Genomic DNA, 24,266 nt, shown 5'->3' with positions numbered 1-24,266 from the left:
TTTTTTTAAACCTAGGGGACCACGGTACAGCGATACGTCACTCAATTACTACCTTATGATTGACAGTTCACACTGGAATCAAAGGTGAATTCATGGGAGTAGAGGTGAGATATCGTTAGGCAAGTCTACAAAGAGAGATAGATGGGCATTTATTCATCACTCTGAAGTGAAACTACTGCACAATATAATTACATTAACAGTATATATTTACTTGTAAGTTACATGTAATGCATCTCCAATAAGATAAATCATGAGGGCTCCAGGGATGTTAGTTTACAGTTCAGCAGTAGTTTCATGAATAATGCTAAATTAAGGTAAACAGGACCTCACTGGCACATTTTTCTCACCTTCTTGTAAGGAGCTTCAAGCATTGCTTCAATATCAATATCATCAGCCATTTTTCAGGACACCTGAAAGAAGAAGCAAAACCCACCTGAGACAGAAAACACCCTTGTGCTTTATATTCCAAAGGCTTTTGCTTAAGAGGCTATCACTGCATTGGCTCAAATTCACAGGGCAGTGTCTCAGAAGACATTTTCAACAAGAACTGGAATGAAGCTTTGCCCAGTGAGATGATAAAGAATGCAACACAAAGCAATTACAGCTGCGAACAACAAAATGCTATTGAACACAATTAGGCAGTTGGAAACCCCAGAGGTGTTCCACCTATTTCTTTCAAAACAAAGAGCACAGACCATTTATGATACCGAAACACAGGTCTGGTGGCCATCTTGAGACGTCCTAGAGCTTGACCAAGGAACCCAAGAGATGTAAAGAACACAGAACAAACATTCAGGCAAACCTGTTCACAGCTTCCTAGCATTTGCTACTACCACATTTATTGATCTGAAGACTTAAAGTGAACACCACGGTCCTTTAAGAAATGCAGCCTCCTGCATAATGGGGGCCACAGAAGAAACAGTTATGATTCAAGCATTAAGAGCTACTAAAGCATACACAAGATCCATCCAGTCTGCAACTTCAGGTTTCAGACAAAAAAGATCTACCATGCCATGTAACAGTAGTCACCATAAATTATTTTTTAATTGTTCCTCTCATTTTTCAACTTCAGCCCCCTAACATAATTTTGTGTTTATTACACTCTGAATCCCTTTGACACTCAATTTCCTTCTCCTACACAGGTATGCTATTAAGAACCTCTCAAGACTCTCTGCATTAAAGTATACAGACTCAACTTCCTCAAATCTCTTAATAAGTTTCTCTCCTTTTTCTTTTTTAAACTGAAAAATGGCCACACCTCTGGATCCGAGTCAGACAGCCCAAGAGTGAAGATTTTCGTGCATGTGTGCCATAAAATGGATTTTTAATCGTAAAGGTTAATTCTTGGACCTTGGTTACAAGCATTGCTGCAGGAACTGTGCTGTCCAGAGACTGGGCCAGCATAATGAAATCACTCCAACATTTCAAGATCCTTTAAGCTGTTCACTCATAACCTCATAACTCAGGATATTATACCAGAGCTGCACCACATCTAAGAATCAAGTCACTCCCTCACCCACATCTGACCATCACCCATTAATACAATCAAGAATAAAGAATAATGCTTTAGCAGTATCAGACCACTGGAAGTTCATACTCAATTACTTAACCAAGGCACGCTAACCTCATTTTCAAGTTATTACCTCTTGGGCTGTAGTGCTATCACTTACACATATGATCATCCTTAGTTTATGTGCAACGGCTCAATTTTACTTTTTACTAGAGTGTTTACATTCAGCTTTTCAAGTCATCTACGTACATGCATATGATTTAATTCACCGCTGCTCTACCAGTATTTGGTATAAACAAGTACATCAGTATGATTAAGGACTATGAAAAAGCACCAGGCCAAACCCAGAATTCTACAAGACAATTCCCACCAGTGACAACTCCCACCCACAATTACATGTTCATATGTGTAATTTAGCTAACATATCCAGCTACACCTGGGGTGGAATTCTTCATCCTGAAGAGAGGTGGCGATGGGGGCCGTAATAGGGACCACCAAATCATGAGCAGCATGGAAAAGCGCATAGGGAATTGACTATTACTGCATTCACCCAAATAATAAGAGTGAATGAACTATCATTCGGTGGGTTCAAAACAAAGGTCCTTATTCACACAGCATTAAGCCATAGCATTCACTGTTACAGAGCACTGTGCATGCTAACAAAGAAAAAAAAACACATGCAGTGTTCAAAAAACCCAAAACAAAAAAAGCACAAAAGTTTACAGAAAAAGCTTTTCATAAAACAAAGACATGCCTTGTGACCCTGAACCACAACGAGCTGACGACTAAGAGCACACAGAGAGAAGTATCACTGTACGATTGCCCTGTGTTTCTAGTCTCTCTCAGGCATTTAGGGTTGGCCACCATCACAGACAAGATCCCAAGTTACACAGACCTTTGGTCTCACCCCGTGCAATCTGTGCCCTTTGTACTCCAAACAAAACACTTTCATTGGTATAATACCGCATTTTTATCAGAATACCTTCTGTTCACGTAACACAGACCTACTATTGACGTTGTAATTCATGTAATGCATATAGTGATGCTACATATCAAGTTATTCTCCTTTAAAAAAAAAATCACAAATAAGAGTTAATTTCAAATGAGTAGAAAATCACGACAAATTTTCAAGTACCTTTCATTAAACGCTGAAGAAGCTCAAAATAATTTTCATAAAAGCCTTTCAGCTTGCTCAAAAAAAGCTGCACATGCCTGACATCTCTTTAGAGAAAAAAAAAAGGCAAAAAAAAACCCAAAAAGCCCAAAACATTAAAACAAACAAGGAATGAACTACACTTGAAACTTTGTGGGTCTACAGAAAACCCAAAGGGACATGAAATTTACTGCTACTGATCTAGCCAGTATTTTGAAGGCAGGTTCCATCCCTTTTTGCTGTGTTATATTATGTAAAAGGAGTTTAAAAAGGTCCTCTCCTGAAAATTATTTGCTTTGGAAATTCCAAGAAATAACAATTCCACTCTTGCTTTGCAAGGAGCCTCCTGGAAAAGCGTGAGGAAAGTTTAGGGCGAACGTCGACGCTTCGGGAGGGAGCTCAGCTCCCAGCAGCACACGCACCTCTGCTCCGCAGATTCCTACCCGCAATCCTGGGTGGGAACACACACACTCCCTATGCGATCGGAACTTAACGAGTTCGGGTTCTCAAAGGCACCGCTGCGCTAGAACCAACCCGCCCCGTTCAGCCAGGGCTCCCGACCTGCTCTGAGCACCGCACCTTACCCGCACCCTCCAGAGGCCTCTGGTCCCTGCGCGCCCCGGCCGAAGCGCCGCCCGCCCCGCCGGCTGCCGAGCCCCAGGAGCCGCCCGCCCGCGGCGGCCCGGCGCTCCCCCGCCTCCCGCCGTTCCCCACCCCGTCTCCCGACATAAACAGCCCCGGAGCCGCTCCGGCCGCTCCGGCCGGGCCCTGTCAGCTCCGGCCGCGACGGCGGCAGCAGGGCCACAGCCCCGCACCGGCCAGGGCTGGTCACTCGGCACAGCGCCATCGTGGGGGGAGTCGGGGAGGGACAGCGCCGCGGCGGGTACAGCCGGAGCCGCCCGCTACGTGGCCATAGGAACAACCAAACCCCGCGCGGCCAGGCCGCGGCCTCGGGGCGGAGACAGCCCCGCCGGGCGCCCCAGCCCCAGAAAGGCGCAGGGGGGACACCGGCGGGGAGGCCAGCGGCGGCCCCCGAGAGCGAGGGACGGGGGCGCCCGGCCGGAGAGAGGCGACCATGGCGGCGGGAGAGGCGCAGGCCTCCCGGGCCGCCCGCAGGCCAGGGCCGCAGCGCCCCGCAGGCCAGGCCGCGGCTCGCGCGGCGGCGGGGTCCGGCCCGCCGCCCGGCAGTTACCTGCGCCGCGGGCGGGTGCTGTCCTCGCTCGGGCGCCCGAGGTCCAGCGGCGGCAGCGGCGGCTCCCGGTTCCGGCGCTGGCTGCGCTGACGGTGGGGGATGGGCCCGACGGCTCAGGAGCCCTCTCCAGGCGTCTAAACCTCAGATGGACGGCGCCGCGCGGCCAGCCCCAAGGCGGCAGGCGGCGAGGGGCAGCGCGACCGTGGCGAGCGGTCCCCGGACCCGGGCTGGGCCCCGGCTCTGGCACCGGCGGCTGCTCCCCGAAATGGCGCCCGCCGCGTCTCGCTGCTGGCAGGCTCCGCGCACGGCACGGGGGCGCCCAACGCCCGGCGCAGGGGCTCTCGCGAGAGGCAGGGCCAGACAAGGCCCCGCGCGCCCGCGCCCGTCGCCTCTCGCGAGACATCGCGCCCGGAAGCGGCGGCTCAAACGCTCGCGAGACGTGGGCAGACGGGTGGTGCCGTCACGCGCTTCCGCGCTCTCGCGAGAGCGCGCGCGCCCGCCTGGGGCGCGGCGGAAGGGTCGAAGGTGACTCGTGGGGGGCTAACCCCCGGCCCCTCCGCCGTCGCCGAGGGCAGGGCTGCCCGCTCCTCCGCTGGGGCCGCCGAGCCCCTTCCCTGGCCGCGTTGGGGTGCCGCGGCCTTCACCCAGCCCGGGCCCGGCTCCGGCTCCCCCGGCTGCTTCCGCGGAGCTGTGCGGAGCCGCGGGCGCCGTCCCGCAGCCGGAGCGGGCCGCGGGTGCGTCTCGTGTCAGAGAGCCCACCGCCATCCTGCGTGGTTGTTCAGCAGCGGGCCTCGTAGGGCGTGCCTGTGGGCTCGGCACCTCCGTTCCTGTTTCGGCTCGGGAACAGCCACGTCCTGGGTGCTCCGGGGCGTTCCTGGGAGCGAGAGCCCTAGCACCAAGGCCCGCGTGAGGGGAGCCCCATCACGGTCTCTCGCCTCCTAGCAAACTTGTTGCAACTCTTCCTCTCCCAGGTTTTGTTCTGTCATATGCCCTAGCCTCTGTCCTGGCCGTGCACTGGTGTCTTGCCCAGGTTAGGTGTATTTGCTATGGAAAGTGTTATTTTTTCCCCTTCTTGAGCACCATGTAGCCATAAGTGGTTTTACGGTCTCTTAACTCCAAAACCTGTGCTCGCTGTTTAAATGCTTGTTGCACTATACAGTTACTGGAACAACAACAGTGTATCCTGTGTAGACAGGCCATTTAACATCCGTGTCCAGATTTCTACCCACATCTGTTACATGAAACAACTACGCTTAGTGTAAAAGAAAACTAACAACCTTTCTTGAGATCCCAGTTGACCCTCATGCTAACGTTTCTAGCATAAGCATGACATCCTGGGTGGCAATGCCAGGCGAGAATCATGTTGGGGATCTCATGCCAGAGGAGGAAAGCCCGCTGCCTTTTCAACAGGTGAAAAGAACTGAACTGTTGTGACAAGCATGCTAGGTGTGTGAGTTGTCTCTGGGTCAGGAAGTCCCCAGGCTGCTGATGCTGGACCCGGAGGGCACAGGAGGAAGTACTGTATCTGCTTACCTTGTTGAAATACTTTGATCTTGTCTTGGGCCAAATGGATGATGGTCTGGGTAACATTAAAGATTTGCTGTTTCAAGCTTGTTATTTATCGTAGGAGAGAGGGATAGAGCAGATTAGGTCACAGATTGGGCAGGTGGGTGAAATTGTTTGTGTTCCTTCAGGACTGGTTCTTCTGACATGAGGATTTAACAGCATCTGTGGTCTGACCCTCCTCCCTTTGGCTGAGGGCTCGACAGGATTCAGTAAGTTTAAAGAGTAAGATCATCTGAAGGTGTTACAGCTGTACCCTTCTGCTAGAAACCCCCTTTAATGAGCCACTACTGTCTGACAGCTTTTTAGCCACTATAGTCCCAAGTATAACTTAAATTGCGAGTGACCTGGCATTCTGGTGCAGCTTTTGGCCCAAGCCTCTGCAGATTGCTGGAGCCTTGAAGCTGAATGGTTTAACTCTGAAAGTAAGTAGTGTTTTGTGAAAATGAAACCTGCTCGTCTCATTAACAATGCTTTGTTTCCCTGGGAGCCCACAAAATGGCTCATTTGTATTTAAATTTAATAATACAGAGTAAGTTTTGGCCAATTGTTCAACATAGTGCAGGTAACATTGAGCGGGTTTCCTGCTGAAGTCAGCACGAGATAAGCAATAATGGCTGGCGGTTTTAGGTTATTTATTTTTTGTTCTACAAATCTGAAACAATGTAAAGAGAAGTTCTAAACAAACTTTGCCTCCTGAAAGGATAATTTTGCTATTGCCTATAGAAGTACTGAAACCAATTAAGGTGTAAGAACTCAGGCCCATAGATTTGCAAATGAAAACCTGTTTTCACAAAACTCCCAGGCTACTGTGTCATTTAATGTGATTTCTAACAAAGTTCCTGAAATGTTAATAGCCTAAAAAATATCCTGAAGCTCTTGCACAGTTTCCAAGTCTTTCTAAGCTGAACTGGTCACCTTAATTGAGTTTGGGACATTTAGGAAAAATGAGCTGTTTAAAAATTAAAATAAAAAGGCATGACTATAACAGGTCTATTCCAACCTAATCATTTTTGTACAGGTTGGTTGTAAACAAAATTAATTATTTTCTCACAGACAAAATGATGTTTATTGTGGTTGTTCCCGTAGCACCGCACTGGCTGCGTGTCCCTTGCCCCACTGCCGTTGCTCGCTGCTCGTTAGTGCTGCTCCCAGCCAGCCACCCAAAGGTCAGGTGTAACCAGCTCCGTGTTCCTTGTGCCCTCATCATATGATTGTGACTGAAGTATGAGCTTAGGCTCATGTTGGTGGATTTCCCTAAGGGCTTTCTCTCCCATTGTTGCCTATGGAGCCAGGCTCCAGAGGGAGGCCACAGATGTGTCTTTTTTTGTCTACTGCACTAACGCACCCCTCGCCCTTGGCTGATGCCCGGGCGGTGTGGGAGGAAGGATGAACCTGACACACGTTGGGCTGGGTATTCACAGACCAGGTGGGGGTGGCTAATGAGGGACCTCGACTGGCACAAGCCCCATGTCCAGCCCCGGCGCCGGCCCTGGTGTGTGGTAGTGCTGCCCTGGCCGATCAGCTGTGGATGTTCAGCTCTTGCGGGGCTGTCGGCGAGGCCGCTACGCGCTTGGCTGGATTCACCTCTGGAGCTGACGGGAGGGCCAGGGGGAAGCTCTTAGTAACACATTTCCGAACAAAGGTTTCCCCGGTTGTGGGATGGCTTGATCCCACAACCCATCCTATGCCTTGATCCCAAGGCATAGGAGAGCCTGGCTCTCGCTGCAGTGCTGTGAGGGGAACGCCAGCCATCGCTGGTGTTTCTTCATCATCCCTGACTCTGCTATGAGCGCCAGGGGGTTTGCTTAGCAGACGTCCCGGGGGAGTTGCAGAGGGTCTGGGGTGGGAATCGGTCGTGTTACCCCGCGCTGCGGATGGCGGAAAGGATCTCGCAGAACGAACAAATAAAAAGGAGAAAAAAATAGAGGAGAAGCAAAAACGCTTAGCAGTTTCCCACACCGGGAGTCGAACCCGGGCCGCCTGGGTGAAAACCAGGAATCCTAACCGCTAGACCATGTGGGACCGCACGGCCGCTTTCTGCGCCGCGCCGCCCGCTGCCTGCGCCGCCCGCGCCGCCGGCCGGGGAGCGGAGGGGTGCGGGAGGGGGCATGCGCGGGGGCGCCCGCTCGGCCTCGCCCGCTGCCCTCTGCGGGGGCCCGGGGCCTGGACGCGTTTCCCCGTGCAGACGTGCCCGGAGGCAGTAATCAACCCTCGGGAGCGGGGCTGCCGGGAGGGTCTCCCAGGCAAGAGCAGGGCAGGTGGCCGGGAGCGGGTCGTAGGAACACGGGCAGGGGCTGTGAGCAAAGGAGTCGGGCCGCCGACGCTTCATCAAGTTACAGGAGAGTTTTTGCACTAAGTGAAGAAGACTGATGTGCAAAACCCCACAAAATTTAGGGTCATCCTTCCCTAAGTCATTAAAATTCTCCCAGTTAAAAGATCGGGATGGAGGTTGATGAAACTGAAGAAGAAGGAAATGACAAATGGGAGGATGAACAAATGAAGTCCAGCCTAAAAAGGTACAGAAACGGGGTAACAGCCACAAATGTGCCTCTGTACAAATTCTAGCAATCAAAAAATAAGGTGGAACAACTGGACTACCCAGTTTTGACCGAGAACATCCTTATCAGAAATTGGCGCAAGGCAGACGATCAGTGGGACGTCGCAATAGCAGGCTGTGGACTATACAGGAAGAACCGACTAACTTGTGCTTGTGGAGGAGTGATGCTGGATGCCAAAGAAACCTCAGAGTCAATGTGCCTAAACGATTTTGATCTTCCAACATGTAACACTGAACCCCTATAGTTAGAAAATTCACACCTAAATAGGCAAAGGGGAGTATTAGGACTACTGTGGTGAACACTCTTCAAAAACAGTGGTGGTGAGAGTGATCTATTTAGGAGATGAGAGAGGCTGCCGAGGCAGAAAACATCATCATAATGAAGAGTCTCCAATCACCCCCACATTGAGCGAGTAAATGTCACATCAGCATGCAATGTAGTTGCTACATTTTAGATACCACAAAGGCTTGATTTCTGGAGCAGCTGGTTGGAGAACATAAAAGAAGCAACTGGGTTTAGTGCTGAGATGTGTGAGGGGCTTCATTCAGAACCATGCTATTTAAAAAGCTATGTATAAGAGTAAGTATAATGTATTCGATCTGGTATCATTCAAAGAACAACAGCAACAAAGAAATTCCTCCTAAAAGAGCTTATTAAAAAATGAATAAGCCAAAAGGATAGCATGCTTGTAAGAAGCATGGAGATTGCTAAAATGGCTCAGAACAGTTTATATCACCAGGAAGAAAAAGACTAAAAATAGGCTGGTATGGCTACAAAGCACAGTAAAGAAAGCTATTGAAATATTAAATTAAAAATAAAACAGCCTTCAAAATGTGAAACGGGTGCAGACCACATCCGTATGCCAGAGAAGATCCCGAATAGGTTCCAAGGTGTCAAATGGATCTGATGGTAACTGCATAAGGTAGATCTGAGCAGATCTCGTTTCTTCATGTAGATCCCAGCTGCAGCCCATTGGCCTGCACAAAGTTGCTGTGGTCTATGCTAAGGACATGGGGAGGGACTGGCTGCCAGTCAGATGTCCCTGCTTTTTTGGCAGGAGATGATCATAGTCCATCTCTGTGAGATGAGGGGCAATTTGCTCCCTAAGGACTTGGCACCACTAGTGGCGAGATGTGAGCTTCTCCCATGCATCAACTTGCCTGTCCTCAGCTTCTCTTCTAGTCTCAGTGCTGGACGATGCTCCTTCTCCTTCCAGAAGCTCTGGGAAGGTGTCCATAGAAGGAGCAGCAGGGCTAGCACCTCCACCTCTGCTTGCCCAGGAACTGTGTATGAGGGAAGGGGGAAGGTCTCCCTTTACTGACCACTCCTGTAGATCAGGACACCGGGCAAGGCAGACCTTTGGCTTCATTTAGACTGACCACACTCATGCTGTTATTGTAGCTGCCTGTGAAGCTGTTCTCAGGGCCCCAAGGGCACTAACAAGCCCTTATAGCTCTGACCAGCCTCACCTGGGGGTTGCACCCCAGCCCTGCCCAGGAGCCCCAATTCAGATCAGCCCTGGGCCCTCAGTCCCTATCTGATCTGTGTTGGAAGTGTGCTTGTCTCCAGTGCTCTCACCGATACGCTTGTGCCCATGCCCATGGCTGTGCCCAGCCCTGGGTCTCTCTGACCCTGACCTGCAGACTGACTGCCTGGCTTGGCCTCGGCTCTGCCTTGTCACTACGGGCCTGCGCGGCTGTCACTGGGCTGTGTCTGACCCTGGTCACCATCACTGGCCTGATCCTGACCTGCAGACTGACTCCCCAGGTTGACCTCAGACCTGCCTCATCCCCACGAGCTGCCTGATAGCCTGGGCTCTGGGCTGCCCCGCAGGACTGCTCCAGCATGGTGGGGCTGACCGTGGCCTCCTACAGATGTGCTGTCATGGGGGATTACCCGGGGTTTGCATCGGGTGGTCCCCTGAGATGCTGCTCAGGTGTAAGCCCAAGTGTTTCCTCTCTCCTCTAACAACAGCTGTTCACAAAGGGCGGCCATGGAGGTACTTGGACAGAGATGCACGCGCTCAGGTTATCAGCACCCAGCCTGTGTACACAGCACCCAAAATACAAGAACCTGTTCGTTGAGTTGGTCTGCTTAGTAGATATCCAAGATGTTTAAAAAACTAGCAGAGAACAGCTTTCAAAGTGGTTTGCCTAAAGCTGAATACCTGGATGCTGAGAGGAACCAAGCTTGCCTGACAAAGTCAGTGCAGCAAATGCAGACAGGGATGTTTGGCATTGCAACACTGGCAAACACAGGTTCAGAGACTTAACTTCTCCCTGTGGTTATGTGGTAGAGCAAAGAACTTGCTGCCATTCCCACTGACTTCAGCAGGAGCATGGCTGGTCCTCAAACCCTGACTGTATGAGAAAGGATAAAAGATAAAGAGTAATAAACCACTTCTTGCACTCATTATAGGACTTTTTGTTATCAGTGTGTATCAGTAAGCAGGCGGTATGCAGCCAGAACTCCAGACACTATCTGAGGGCAAAAGGGATCAAGTTTAAGTTTTAAAAAATCAAATCTGTATTATTTCACTGAAAGGATATGGTGAGAAATAACAACCTGCGGATATTTCAGCTGGGGACATCTATAAACAACAAAATGGAGCAAATTTTTTGTGATAGTTAAGAAGAACAGGAATAATGGGATGAAGCTGAGAAAATGTAGGCAGATTATAATGCAAAACACTCTGACGGAACCTCAGATAGATGTCTGAATGATTGCCCCAGGAGACAACAAGGCCAGCAAGAAATATCCCCAGAAGGGTCTCTTGCACTGGTAAGAAATGGCGTAGGTGACCTTGCGAATCCCCGTCTGTCTTTAACTCTGGAGTCCTGACTGTGGGACTTTCCTTCCAGGTTTCTCACAGAAATGGGGATTCAATTAATTTGTCAAAGCTTGTAAGAAAAAAACCATCAGACTGCAGGATTAGCTTGAGGAATTACAGGTTCTGTCTGTGGCTAAAAAATAAACTCAGTTCTTGGCAAGTACCTATAACAATATTACATCATCTGGCACAAACATCAGCCACAGCAAAGCCAGACGGGTCAGGCAGCTCGTGCAGCCCGGTGGGAGAGGGAGCAGGGAGTTACAGTGAGATGGGACAGCTGTGTCACCACCACTCACGTTGCTGTTTGGGTGCACGTGGCAGTGCCAGCTCAGTCTCATGTCATTGGCCTTGGCCACCTGCCTCTCAGCAAGTGTCCTCTGCTCTGGGCAGCTGTCCCCCAGCTCAAGACAGCTGACGGTGGGACTTGTGTAGCCGACCACACACAGTTTCATGTTTTCCAGTGTATAACGTCTCCTGTGGGGGAGAGAGCACCATTGCCCAGCTCATGCGTTTGGACCGATTGGTAAATCCTTAGAGGACGTAGACTGAAAGCAGCAGAGCTCTTACCAGACACAAAGAGGTGTGAGAGGCTGTGATAGAGTAGAAGTCCCTTGGGAACCTGTAACTGATGTGGTGGCAGGGACATACACACCTTATTTTGGGGAGTTTTCATCCCATGGGAATTTTGAAGCAAGGCAGGTAAACCTCTGCTGTGAATATTTTCCTGACCTTCATTGCCAGCAGCCTCAGAGTTCAGTTTATAGAAAGTGACCTGAGAGCATGGACTTCCCTTCCTGTGTCTGCCTACCTTTGGGACAAGGACTACCCAGGACAGCAGAGTTGATCTCCTGGTTCACAAGGGACATTCCCACCTCCACCTTCCTCCCTTGTTCTTCAATCCTCCCAGCCCATTCTGATGTGTGGCTCTGCTCCTCATCCTCGTCCCAATGCTCGCCTGATCATCCATCAGGCCAGTTCAGGTTACTAGCCTGGCAAAACACCACTCACCTCTGTTTTGTGCTGGTTTAATGAGCTGACGTGGTTCACCCAGGCTTAGATGAACACCAGAACCAAGGCTCAGAGCAGCAGGAGGAGCAGGACTTGATGCATGGGGAGCCCTCAGCTCAGTTCAGCCATCTTACCCACTGCACCCTTCTTTCCCCTCTAAGGGCTTGGAATTGTTGTATCTGATGCCCTTCCCCTCTTTGCAGCTCCTCTCTAAAAAGGCAGAGCTCTCCTTTGCTGTGGGGAGCAGTAACCCCTGCTAGAGCTTATCCCGTAGCTTTGTCAGCAGCCAGGGAGCCACGGGAGCAGGGAAGATGGCAGAAACCTTTCCTGTATGTTTTTAGTCACAATCTGTTTCAGAAAGCAGGAGAGGAAACAAAGAGCATTTGCTGCTCCATCTGTTTCCCCGTCCCATGCTGCTAAGGTTGGGTTACAGCCAGCTGCTGCCATTGCCAATTGGTAATGCGATAGCATGGCTGCTTACTTTGCAAGGGAGCTAAAGATGGTAAGATGGAAAAAATTGGGACGGGATGATTTTACAAAGGCCCCATTGCAGAACATCTGGCTTGTTATATAAATTTACATCATGCCCACTATAAAAAAAACCTGCTGATTGCTGCTTAAAACCATGTATTTTTACAAATGGCGAAATATCTCCGACTAGCTCTTTCCAAAGCACAGTCCTGGGCTATTTGATATCTTCAGTCAGCTTCAAAACACAGACAGGGTTAATTAAGAACAGGGATGTTTTTTCCTTGCCTCGTACATGCTAAGACCATTTGCTGGAGAAGACTCTCAGAGCGCACAATCCAGAGAACCTCAGCCAGCAGCTCCTGCATCCAGGTCAGCCTAGTCCTGTTCAATAAGGTATTTGAGACATTTGATACAAGATGCCTGTGCCATGAAATAATGGAGAATTCACCATATCTGCCTGCCCAGCTCGAACCTCAAGCCCCTTGACATAGAATTACAGGTGTGGTACCAGGTACCACTAGTAGAAGTTTTCCTCAGCCTGTGACTACCTGAGCTGTGAAAGCCTCTGAAAAAGTCACTGCAGAGGTCCCACAAAGGAAGCTTTTCTCCTAGCTGCTTAATTTTTCCCCTCTGGGATTTCTCTCCCCCTCCCTGAGTCACTGGTGTCAACACAGCTCATGTCCACCAGTACGCCCTCGCTCTCCTAAAGAGGTGGACCCTGGTCTGGCAGCTTTGCACCTGTGTGCAAGTCACAGCCTCACAACCATCTATGGTGCCTGGTAATTGAACCCTCCCTCACCCAGCTTTCCTCTTCCAGCAGTGAGGATCTCTGCTCCCAAGAGTGTCCTCGGTGCCAGCGGGCATGTGACCATCCTCTGGCGGGGAGGTTCTGCCTTCATGGTGGTTTTCTTGCTCATCATTTTGATGCCCTCCTGCTGCGTGACTTTGTGCAAGACAGCACAAGGCTACTAACCCATGGGTAGGACTGATCTGAGATGTCATCTCAGTGTGTCCTCTGTGTCCTTGAGTGCCTCCAACTCGCCCGCTTTGGCCTCAAGAGAGAGGCGATCTCTTAGCGTGCTATGTGCAGAATCACTTCCCAAGAGTTTTAGCCACAGCAGCTAAGCAACGAAGTTACAGGTTCTCCAGCAAGCCTGCCAGAGGTGTAGGTTGAAAACAGCCTACATGTTATTATCAAGCCCTGAAATACACAAAATAAAATGCGAACATTGCAGAAGAAAAGAATACTTGTCTCATCCCATGGGAAGCCAACTTCCCATGTACTGCATCAGGTCACTCATTTTGGGGTGACCCTGAAACCAGGGCTCTTGCAACCTTCCATCTCCGCAGCTTCTATTTTCAGACTGTCCAAAGGCTCTTGCTAGCATAGCAATGTCGCTCAGGCTGTTAAAGTTTTTACACACCAACTTTGTATCTACAAGAGCCCTTGAACAGAGACTGTCAGGCTGCTATAAGCATTTTCCCAGTATCACTGTTTCCCTCAGAGGACAGGTATAGCCTTTATTGGCAAAGGCGAATAATACCTGCATCACCACAAGGAAAGCTGCCAATTCAACCACGTTAGAGCTACACCAACAAACTTTTGTTTCCAATGCAGACCTGGTTTAACTCTTCCTTTCCTTCCCTGCTAGCCTATGCCTCAGTCCCCGAGCTTTGCAGCCCCGCAAAAGTCAGCCTCCCCTGCCTGCTCTCCCGCAGCACCACAGGCATCTCCGGCAGCTTCGCAGCCCGCACGGGGGCCCCGCTCTCCGCCAGCCCCCACTGCATTGACCCCCCTGGTAAGTACAACGCAGCTGCGCGTTCAGCCAGCGAGTGGAGCGGCCATGATCTCACTGTCTCTCTATTCGTTATTTAAAAGTGCAGTGGGACTTTCACGTTAATGTCTTCAGATTAAGTTACTGAAGTTTTTTGGTAGTGCCAAAACGCTGTCTGCAAGAGAGCACCGCGAGCATGGTATCGCTCTGTGCAGGGACACTGTCCGCTGGCTCGCCCGGGGTGATTACTAAGCTGAACAGCCTCCTTTCTGACTGTAGCTGAAATTTGCTGCATGTTGTGATAGGGGCCAAAAATCACTCTGTTAGTGGCAAAACCCACTGAGCGTCTGCCAAATCTTGCACTCCAGTTAGAGGGGTCTGAGGCATCTGGGCAGCTCAACCCCCAGGATATGCCTCCGCATATTCCTATTCTGGAATAACATGACCCCGTACAAAATTCGTTGGGAGCAGTGCCACATTGCAGCAGTCACTGAGATAACAGGGGCTCTGCCGTGCCACCGTGCCAAGTGACATACTCCAAACTGGTGGCTGACAGAAGCTGATCTAGCAGGGTTGACCTTTAGTGCACCGCTTGTTTATTCAGACTACTTATGCTGGTCGAGGAGCAGGGCTCTACCTTTTCCCGAGGCCTCCGAGTTGCTGTTTGTACACTGATGGTTGATCCGTGTATGCACGGGGGACACCCCTGGTCTTCCTGCACAGCCTTGACTAGACTACTGTGTGCTCAGGACACGGACGAACATAGAAAGTCCCCAAAATCTGCCCAGACAAAATTGCCGGGGCAAAAAAAGAGGACACGTCTGGGCAAACGCAGATGAGTGTCAGCCTTACAGCAGGGGCTGACCCAAGGCTCGTCGTCCCACCGTGTGACCTCGCAGGGACAGCCCAGCATCCAGCACAGACGAAGACATTTTCCTCTCTCGATGCTCCAGGCTGGTTCAAGTCCCACTTGCCTAAGTCCCGCTTTCCATCCCCGCTCTTGGAGGATGTCAGGAATAAGAGAGGGCAGAGCAGAGCCGTTAAAGCACGGGGCGCTGCGGGGGGCGGCTGCCTGTTTGGACACTCTCTGCCAGCTCCGGGCGCAGCGGGAGGCAGCGTCGGGGACACCCATCACGGGGACAAACGATTTACCGGGGCAGCTCTGACCCAGGAGCAAGCACAGGCTACGTCTGGGACCTGCACCAACCACAGTCTCCAGGTGGCCTTGTGCCCCTAAAGCAGGGGGGGAGGTGTGTGACCCGCCTGCGCTCCCGGGAGCCCCACACCACCCGTGGCGGAAGGTACGGCTCCTGCCGCTAACCACGACTTTTCTCACAAACCTGGTCACGACAGCTGACCGTCGCCATTGACCCGTAGCTCAAATAATGCTGCAGCTTCTCCAAAACTGGGGTCCCAGCTCCGCTCCTCCCCTCCTCGTTTCCACTCCTCGAGCTGGGCAGGGGCAGGGCAGGGGCAGGGCCGGGGCCGGGACCGCGGCCGGGCAGGGGCAGGGCCGGGGCCGGGCAGGGGCTCCGCGGCGCCCGGGGCTCGGCGGGCTCGGGAGGGCCCCGGAGCGGCCGCAGCCGCCGCCAGGGGCTGCCCTCGGCCCGCGAGCCCCGCCGCTGCCGCCGGCCCCGGGCGCCGCTGCCTACCCCGCCCCGCCCCGCCCCGCCCCGTCCCGGCGCGACGGCCCCCAGCAGAGGGACCCGGGGAGCGGCCGGGGGTCCCGGCGGCCGGGCCGGGCCGCGCCGCCCCTCGGGCGGGGCCGGGATCGGGTTTCACATCTTGCCCCGCTCGCGGGCAGAGTGGGCGGCGCGGCTGAGAGGGCCATGGCGGAGAGGTGAGTGCGGCCGCCGCGCACCTGTTGAGGCGGGCGGGAGGCGCCGCCACCCCCTCGGGGCCTGCGCGGGGAGCGGGCCGGGGCCGGGAGGCATCCCCGGCCCGGGGGGGGGGGGGCCGGGCGAGCCGCGGGCCCCGGCGGGCAGGTGGGGGGGCGGCCGGAGCCGGGCCCTGTGGCGGCGGCAGGGCAGGGCAGGGCCGGGCCGGGCGGCCAACTTGTGCGAGGAGCCGCTCTGCCGCAGCCGCTCCCCGGGCCGCCTCCCTCCCGCCTGGGGTGGCCTGTCTGCGGGGGGAGGCTCCCGCACCCGCTCGGCTCCACCACATCGGCTCCCCGCAAGGCTCGGCTCCCGTTGGGGCACGCCGGCCGTTGCCAGGACCGGGCTGTTCGCAGCCTCCGAGCGAGGCGGGCGGCCCCGAGTTTCACTGGTCTGAGCTGGCCTGACCCTGATCCAGAGCTCCCGGTCCTGCCTGGGCCTTGAGGGTCCGGCAGAGCAGCAGCTGGCGGCGTCGCCCTCCCCGGAGACTGCAGCCGGGCTCTGCCGGGTGCCCTCGCACCGCTGAAGACGAGCAGTTAATCAGAAGCACCCGCTGATTTTGTACCCGTTTCAGACCAGGCTCGCAGGCTCCCGGGTGGGTTGCATGTGTAGGTTGCTCTCCGTTGCCTTAAAAAGCAAACACAATTACAAAATGGCAATGTTTTCCTGGTCAAGCGCAGGAGTGGCTGTTGCACTTGGTTTGCTGGAGAGGGGTGGCCAGGAGAGGGTTCACTCCTCACCTGGAAGCAGGTAGGGAGCCGGCATCACCTGTTGGCAGTGAAAATGGAGGGCCAGGTGGCCAGGCCAGTTTCCCAGCCTGCATCCTGCTTCCAGCAAACACGGGTGGATTTTATGGCTCCTCTGAATAACCCCATTCAGGGAGAATTCCTCCTGGTCGCTCTGTGTCTCGGGTCGTTGGCCAGAAGTGGTTGAATTAAGTTTGGCTCTGCTGGGAGGAAGGTACAGAGCCTGGCAGAAGCACTGTCCTCCCTGTGGCTGATGCCAGTTGCTGTTGCCCTGTTTTTCCAGCATTTTTTTCGTCCTAGATTAAAAGCTCGGAACGATTTAACATTCCTGCGAGCGCAGCTCTCCCCAGGGGCACCAGATTTCAGCTGGCTTCTCACATTCTCTTTGTCTGGGGGAGAGGAGGGAGGGCTGTGCTGGCGTTTTGCCCAGTACCTCGGTGACGGTGCAAAGTGTTTGGAATAATTTCTTTTCTCTTGCATTTTAAGTTGTTTTGTTTCTTTTTATTCTGTCTCTTCTGCGTCTTCTCCAGCAGAACACGGTTTGAGTTAGTCCATAAGAAGGAGCATCTTGGGAAGGGATAGCAAGTCCTCTTGAGAGTGGATGTAGAATACCAGAATTCATCCAGAGCAAAATGATTAGCACAGCAGCACACTCTCGGTCCGCCAGCAGCAGCAACTCATAGCGGCTGCTTCTGCCTCCCTGCTTGTGACAGCCAAGGGCACTTGATGCTCAGGGATCGAGGTTGCAGGTTACTCACTTCAGGGGATAAACTGGAAAACCTGACAAAGCCATGTAGATTTGGGGCTATCGTTCTGCTAGCCAGTGCAGAGGAGTACAGGGCTTCTTGCACTGGATTTCAGCACAATTTTTCCAGTCTATCCCCGCTGACTGTCTCTTTGGTGCTTTTTGAGTTCGGTGTTTGCTGGGTTGATGAGACTGCTCTTTCCTATCAGTTGGATGGAGTGATGCTGAGATCACAGATCACAGCGGATTATAGGAATGCAGATTTTGAAGCCAGGTTTTTGGTCAGATAGTTCACATGCCTTCTGTATTCACAACAGGTTTGCTTAGCTGAAACAGATGTCTTGGCCTTAGCTGGGAGCACATAAGCTACAGGGAGATCTAAGTATACTGGCCTGGTGCGTTTTGTAACCAAGAGAATTTTATGGTCATCCTTGTGATGCAAAAGGCTGCTCTCGGCCTTACTGTTACTGGATGCGCAGCTGAAAACCTCATGAGAGACTTGCACGTTTAATGTGCCAACAAGACATGCAGAATCTGGGCTGCTTTAGGGGCACAAAAGGCAATTGCCTCCCATTCAACTGATTTACTTGATCTCTAGAAAAGTGTAATGTGCTGTGGTGCAAAGGTGAAAGGAGGAGAGACTGAGACTCCTGTAAGTGAACTGCCTAATGGGTAAGAAAATCTTGCAGATTTCTATGTATTTGTGTCTGAGCTTTGAGGCATTTTTTTAATTAATCCTGCCATTCTTAATAGAATCTTTAATGGAATCGCTTCTGTAATTAAAAATAATGAAGCATAAACTGTCGTAGGATTGTGGCTTTTTGGCCCAGGAGGGTCTTTTGTTTTGTGTTTTTTCCTCCTGGCAGTGCAGTTTAATAAATATTCATGAACCATTTCTTTGAAGTCACAAAAGGATGTGTCATACCTATATTTCTTGATAGGTAAATGCATTAGTAAGAATACTACTTGGTTGCCATTTTACCTATGGAGAAGAAAGCTTTTCAGTTTGGACTTGCTGTTTTAGCAGCATGTTTTTGGCTGTTTGAATTAAACAGCCTCGGGACATGAGCGGAAGGAGATCTTCCAGCCTGCGCCAGAAGTACTGGGGATTGCTGAAGTCCCCTTAACTGGGTGGGTAGAAGGACTGGGGATGGTGTGCTTGTTCAGTGGGAAACCTGCTGGTCTGGCTGGCCATTTTAATTTGATTAATACAAAATATAAAGGATTCACATGCTTTATGTACTGATTACGATGAAGACTCTTACTCAAGATACTGAGATTCAGTAACAGAATTATGAGTTTGTGACATATAGTTAATTCAGATTATTTCAGGCTTTAATTTGTCTTTGCCTGAATACTAGTTTCTGTGGTTTTTTCAGAAGCTGTAATTTAGGGACAAATGAAAACTTCCACACTTTATGAGCTTGCCCTGGAGCTGCTGACGGACTCCTTGTGCCTGAACTCCACCATGGCTTTGCAGCAAAGGGGTCTTCTGGTTTTGGCAGGGCATCTGAACCTCCCACTGTTATTTAGCACAGAGCCCCCCACATCCTCTGAGCTGGGTTCGTGTGCCCTGTTCTGGTACCCTCTTCTAATTGGCTTAAATAAGGCCCTGAATAAACATCCTCTCTGTAGCTACCTGTGACTGCAGGACAAGATTCTGTTCCCAGCAGGTTGTCCCACTCTCGTCTGCTGGATGAGCCTATTCCTGGATGGGCATTGTGGTAACTGACTTCACAGTGAATGAGCTGCGGTAGTGAAGGTCTCCGTTTGCTCTCTGACATCAGTGGAGATAAGTGCAGGTGGGAGAGGTTATTGGCAGCCCGACCTCTGCCATGCACTCCTGGTGTCATCCCTGCTCCTCTGAACCTGCTGCTGGAGCTATCAGTGAGCATGCCAGGGCAGTTTCCTTGGGATGAAATGGTTTAGGGGTGAAAGACCGACTGGCTTTAAGTGAAACCAGGAGTGTGTTTTTGCTCCAGTAGCTCTACTGGCAGAGGCAGAAGAGGGGTGATAAGCTGTGGACGACAAGGTAGCCATCTTGTCCACCATCACTGCTGTATCCTTTCTAAGCTGCTCCCATCAGCAGGCCCAGCATGGCCTGGAGTGAGCTCCTGAGGTGAAGTTGTGCCTTCAGTTACAGTGTTTGACTCTATGCAGATAAAGCTTGGTCCTTGGGAAACGCCTTCAAACACACCAGAGTCTTCTGATGGAAACTAGTCAGAAGTTCAAAGGAAAGAAGCGGCATTTCCTTCCTCCCTGTGGTCTCCTTTCCCAGTGTGTCCATTCCTGTCGTACTACCCAAATGGCTTTCTTAGTGGATGATGCAATTAGAAGGAGATGCTTGCAAGCTTTCAGCAAATAAATCCATCAGAATTTGAAATGTTCCATTTAGGCTCCATGAATCCTTCCCAGGTGGAGTGCAATTATTTGTGCCTTGTTGTGACATGTATAAGCTCATGTTTCTTTAAAAAGCCCTCTGGGCAGATTTGAATAGTGCAGTGCCTCTTATTTGTAATAAAAATAAATTCCAGAGCAGACACTGGGATTGGGTTTTATCTGCATTCGTAGAGGGTTTCTGAGCTCTGCTGTCATTACACATTCAATGTTAATTCCTGCCTTTGTCAAGGTGCTCAGAAAGGCAGTTCCCTCATAGGAAAGACTGCTTTAATGATCAAGCAATTTATTGTGCTTTTAAGTAGCTCAGTCATGGGTGTCCACTGAAGCAAGCTGTCTGATTGTTTTTATACTCTTCATGGGGAAGAGTAGTCTTCTGCTTTGGGCAATTTCTTAAAGCAGTCAGTTTTTGGAGTGGCAGGAAAGTATTAACTAAAGCAGCAGACGTGAGGTCCATCTGGCTCGTACATCTGGAACGAGACACTGTAGTTCAAGAGAAAATTTTTTTTGCGCTTGGTCTTTGTCTCGTGGGAGAATGGAAAAAATACCATTATTTGGGATATATTCTCTCATCCTAATTACTGTTCCAAGTGTTTGAGGTTACTGATGTAGGGAATAAGTGTTTTATATTTCCAATTGAATATTGACCAGTGAATTCCAGTGTAGCTGGTGTCAACCATCCTCCAGCTACTCTCCCAAGCTTTTTTCTTTGTGTGTTGTTAGCTGCTATTTTTTGGTTATGCAGTGCACAGAGCCAAAAGAGGCTTGGGAAGCTTATAATGAGGAAGCTGAAGATCCAGATTGCTTGTTTGCAATGAAGCATGGGAGATGGAAAGGACTCTATGATCCCCAGGGGGAGCGTTGGTATGGCTTGTGTAGCAGCTCCAGGAGTTGGGGTGCGTCTGGCCTCCCACAGTTATGTGCTTCAGGTGAAAAGAAGGGATCCGAGTTGGACAACATCAACTTTAGAAAATTCTCCCTGAAAAAAGCAAGCTGAAAGACCAAAGCACTGAACATGCTGAGATTTTTTTTTCAGGCTCTTTTGTCTTTTTGGACTTAAGGTCTTGTATGAAATTCCCCTGATGGCTTTATGCTGCAGAGTGTTGAGGAAATTCTGAAATAGAGAGATCTGAATAAAATTATTCATTGGCATCTTTGTCAGCCACCAGAGGTGAATAGAAGGCTGGTTCTACGTAGAGGGTGTATTTTCTGACCCCTCTTGTATTCTGCTTGTGCCCAGCTCCCTGAGCCAAGCTCTCACTGCACTTTGCCTTCCTCGATGGAAACTGCTCTCACGTGGGATGAAATGAAGATGACAGCAAGCACCCCATGCTCCCTGGACTTGCTGCGTGTTCCTGTTTTGGCCTGGAGCAGAGCAATGCTGGGCCCCTCTAACCCGATCTTTTTCTTAGCCACAGGGTTTATGATCTACCAAAAACAAACAAGTCAAGCGTGGGGGGGAAAAAAAACCAAACCTGCACTGGGCTCATTTGTTTGTGTAACTTGGCGGATGTGGGACACTGCCATAAGGCACTTTGCTTTGGCAGATGGGGCTGTTTCCTACCTGGGCAAACAAGGTTGTTGCTTTCTGGCTGGAAACCTTTTACAGAGGCAGAAAAGACTCAGTGTAGTGGGATTTTTGTGTCATCTTGGACATCATGAACTGGTGGCCCAGGGCCAGGTGCACTGTAGCAGGGATATTTTCTTTGTTCTGTAGATCTGTTTTTTTGTTTGGTTTTGCTTGTGTTTATTTTTTTTTTCCCAGAAGAATGACAAAGAGGCTTACTGTCTTCATCACCAAGTGATGGAGTGATACCAAGAAAAGCCCAGCACAGTGCTGCCCAATGAGCTGGGACCGAGCTCAGCAAATCCCCTTTAACCACATGGAGTTCAGCTGTGTCTTGGTTTTGGGTTTTTTTGACTCTGAGGCAGTGCAGTGTCTTGCGTGTGGCTTTTCGTGTGTTGCAGTAGCCAAGGCTCAGTTTAGGAGAAGGATGAATTGATGTAAAATATTTTCAGTAACAAAGTGAAATCAGAAAAGAAGTTATCATAGGAGACTTTATAGCTGAAAAATTAAATACAGACCCAAGGGATGCAATGGGTGAGCAGTGCTGCATAGTGTTGCCTGGAAAGATGCCCCTGCAGAGGCTGTGGCCAGACCAGGTGGTGGATGTTGGCTGCAGTTTTCAGTGCCTCTGCGCTGGCTGCCGGCCCTTGAGGTGGCTGGCTCGGTTTTATTGTCGGGAGCCCGACCTGCTCCAGCCAGCTGGTCCTGGCCACCCCAGCTGCTCCAGCGCCTGGTCCTCACCGCCCTGCTAATCTGCTTGCGTGCTCGTGCTCCCCCACACAGCCTTACCTACCCTGGGCTTGTCCCCCATGTGCTTTTGGTGCTGTGTGGGAAACAGCAAGTGCAGGGTTGTTTCCAGACATGGGGTAAGCTGCAGGTGGTCACACACTGTAATCCAGGCTCTGAGTCTCCCCTGTATGCGTTTAAACAGTAACTCAAGGTCCAGCTGTTAGTTTCAACATGTTCCGTTTGTTGTAAAACTGTAAATGCCATATTTGGGGTCCTCTTCTGGTCCGGCAACTGTTTCCTCCTCATGTATATTGTAGTTCTTTGATAGTCCTTTGATAGCTACAAATATCCAGCTGTGTATCAGCCACACTGTCTAGCTCTTCTTTGCTCCCTAGCTACAGTAATTAGGTTTGGGATTTTTTTTATTAGGCCTTCCAAGCATTGCTCTAAGCTATGGTGAGAAGAGAAGCTCCAAGTGTTTTATGAATTCTTGGTGATAAATCAACATCAAATGAAGCAAAGAGAGATGGCAAAAGGGCTATGAGCTGAGGCACAGAGCCTGGAGTGCGGCTGGCATAAGAAATGCTTACTGTGTGCCTAAGGACAAATGAGAAGCACGTTGTAATATGGAGGTACATTTTCTTAGCAATTTATACCATCGTAATACAATAGATAGTCTGGCTGGGATACAGCTGAGTTGTGTTTAGTCGGTACAGTAAAATGAGTGTGAAGCAAGTAGCATTGGGTCTTGGAGGACAGCTTTGTGCTTGGGTCGGTGCTGCCCTTGGGCTCCTGCCTGCAGTCCTGCATTAGAGCACAAATAAGAGTTGCACTTTTGGCTTGGAAACTCCTTAGAAAGCTTGCCCCTGAAATAAGCTACTTCAATTTTTGTGAAATTAGTTCTAAAATCACTGAAAATGAGGGTGAAAAGCAAGTGCCATGGTCCTTTCCGTGCTGTGGGTTTAGAAGCTGCTGAGGAAATGCCTGGTGAGTGGGTGGTGGTCTGACAGCTCAGCCTAAATTCACTAAAGCTGTAATTTGAAATTAGTCTAAAACTTGGGTTTGAGGTTCTGGAGACTGAAGGCTTTTCCAAAGCAGAAGTCTGTTTTGGGGTGGCAATAAGCTTAAAAGATAAGGAAGACAGTGACGATCTTCTGGAGGTAAAGCTGTGCACTGCCACCCTCATTTCATCTGGCCCTGGGTCCTGTCACTGGAATGGTTGAGTTCACTAAAGCAAGAGAAAACTGGCTGGTTTTTAGTTAACAAACTGAATTAGCTCCATGCGGGATTTCAGGAGCTCCAGTGTCCTTGTGTGACGAGTGCTGGGGATGCATCGTGGAGAAAGAGCGTGGGAGAGGGGATGTGGAGGGGATACCCTCCTTCCAGCAGTAGCAAGTAATTGGATCTGCTCTGCTTTCAGTGTACCATGACATTATCATCCAGTTCCCTCTCCCATGGTCTGTCAGGCCAGCTTTGGACTCCGTGCTGCAGGTGTGACTTTGAGGACGTTGTTGAGACTTTGGCCTTGAATACCAAAACCATGCTGCAAGAGAGGGAGGCTGGCAGAGAGCTGCTGCGGGGCAGAGCTCCCTTTGGTGGGGGAACACTTGTTCAGGTTGCTCTTGTTGAAACAAGAAGGGCTGGATGAGTCCGGCAAAGGGGGAGATGTCAGTGATTTCAGCTTCTCTGGCTCCCCATAACTCTTTCCCAGCAAGGCAGCCTCTCGGGGTGCAATGGCAGAGTCCCTCATTGGCCACCCAGTGCTGCCTCTAACAGCTGAGCACTTGTGTGCTTAAACTTTATTTGGTCTTGGAGGGATGAAATCACTCGCTTTTGTCTCCATTTGGATAAGGAAAGCTTTTGCTGAGCTGTGAGAGCTGTCTGCGCATGGGGGAGGAGAAGTTTTTTGGTAACCCATCGTGTTTGGTGCAAGGTGTGCTTGCTGTGGGACTAGAGGGAAACTTCATCTTGGGCTACTTTCTCTGTCCTCCCTGTTGTCTGTGGAGCATGAAGCAAAGACTGCAGGTGGAAACAGGTGGACAGCATGGTGATCACCCAATAGCTTAGTGAAACAGCCTAGAGTTCAGCTTGAAATGTAAAAACAGGCGATTTCCAGTAGCTGATGAGCTTGTTCCTGCCTGG

The 24,266-nt window shown here is 50.8% G+C and overlaps 2 protein-coding genes and 1 non-coding gene across 10 annotated transcripts in view; 1 reads left to right on the top strand and 2 right to left on the bottom strand.

Moving 5' to 3' along the window:
* RBM39 (RNA binding motif protein 39) overlaps positions 1-4,178 on the bottom strand; it is a 32,369-nt gene extending 28,191 nt beyond the window's left edge. For 6 of the 7 annotated variants that reach the window (XR_012045186.1, XR_012045187.1, XM_072879569.1 and 3 more), the window contains exons 1-2: positions 3,856-4,178; positions 348-410 (exon numbers count right to left, since the gene is read on the bottom strand). Coding sequence is in view for 3 of the 7 variants with exons in the window: in XM_072879565.1 (XP_072735666.1) it covers positions 348-398 (51 nt within the window). In the remaining 4 variants the exon portion in view is untranslated. Of the gene's footprint in view, positions 1-52; positions 126-347; positions 414-3,855 lie in introns of those variants that run through there. The other variant, XM_072879570.1, reaches the window with a different exon arrangement.
* A 3,193-nt stretch (positions 4,179-7,371) lies between these two features.
* TRNAE-UUC (transfer RNA glutamic acid (anticodon UUC)) lies at positions 7,372-7,443 on the bottom strand. The gene has a single exon. It is a non-coding gene; the product is annotated as a tRNA-Glu (tRNA).
* An 8,306-nt stretch (positions 7,444-15,749) lies between these two features.
* LOC140659474 (rho GTPase-activating protein 39-like) overlaps positions 15,750-24,266 on the top strand; it is a 57,981-nt gene continuing 49,464 nt past the window's right edge. The window contains exon 1 of one of the 2 annotated variants that reach the window (XM_072879170.1): positions 15,750-15,906. In XM_072879170.1, coding sequence (XP_072735271.1) covers positions 15,896-15,906 — 11 coding nt within the window. In that variant the 5' untranslated portion in view covers positions 15,750-15,895. Of the gene's footprint in view, positions 15,907-16,403; positions 16,536-24,266 lie in introns of those variants that run through there. The other variant, XM_072879171.1, reaches the window with a different exon arrangement.

Source organism: Ciconia boyciana, chromosome 14 (assembly GCF_034638445.1).
Source record: "Ciconia boyciana chromosome 14, ASM3463844v1, whole genome shotgun sequence".
NCBI classification, from domain to species: domain Eukaryota; kingdom Metazoa; phylum Chordata; class Aves; order Ciconiiformes; family Ciconiidae; genus Ciconia; species Ciconia boyciana.
The sequence above is the reverse complement of the archived record's forward strand: the minus strand, read 5'-3'. Positions and strand labels throughout refer to the sequence as shown.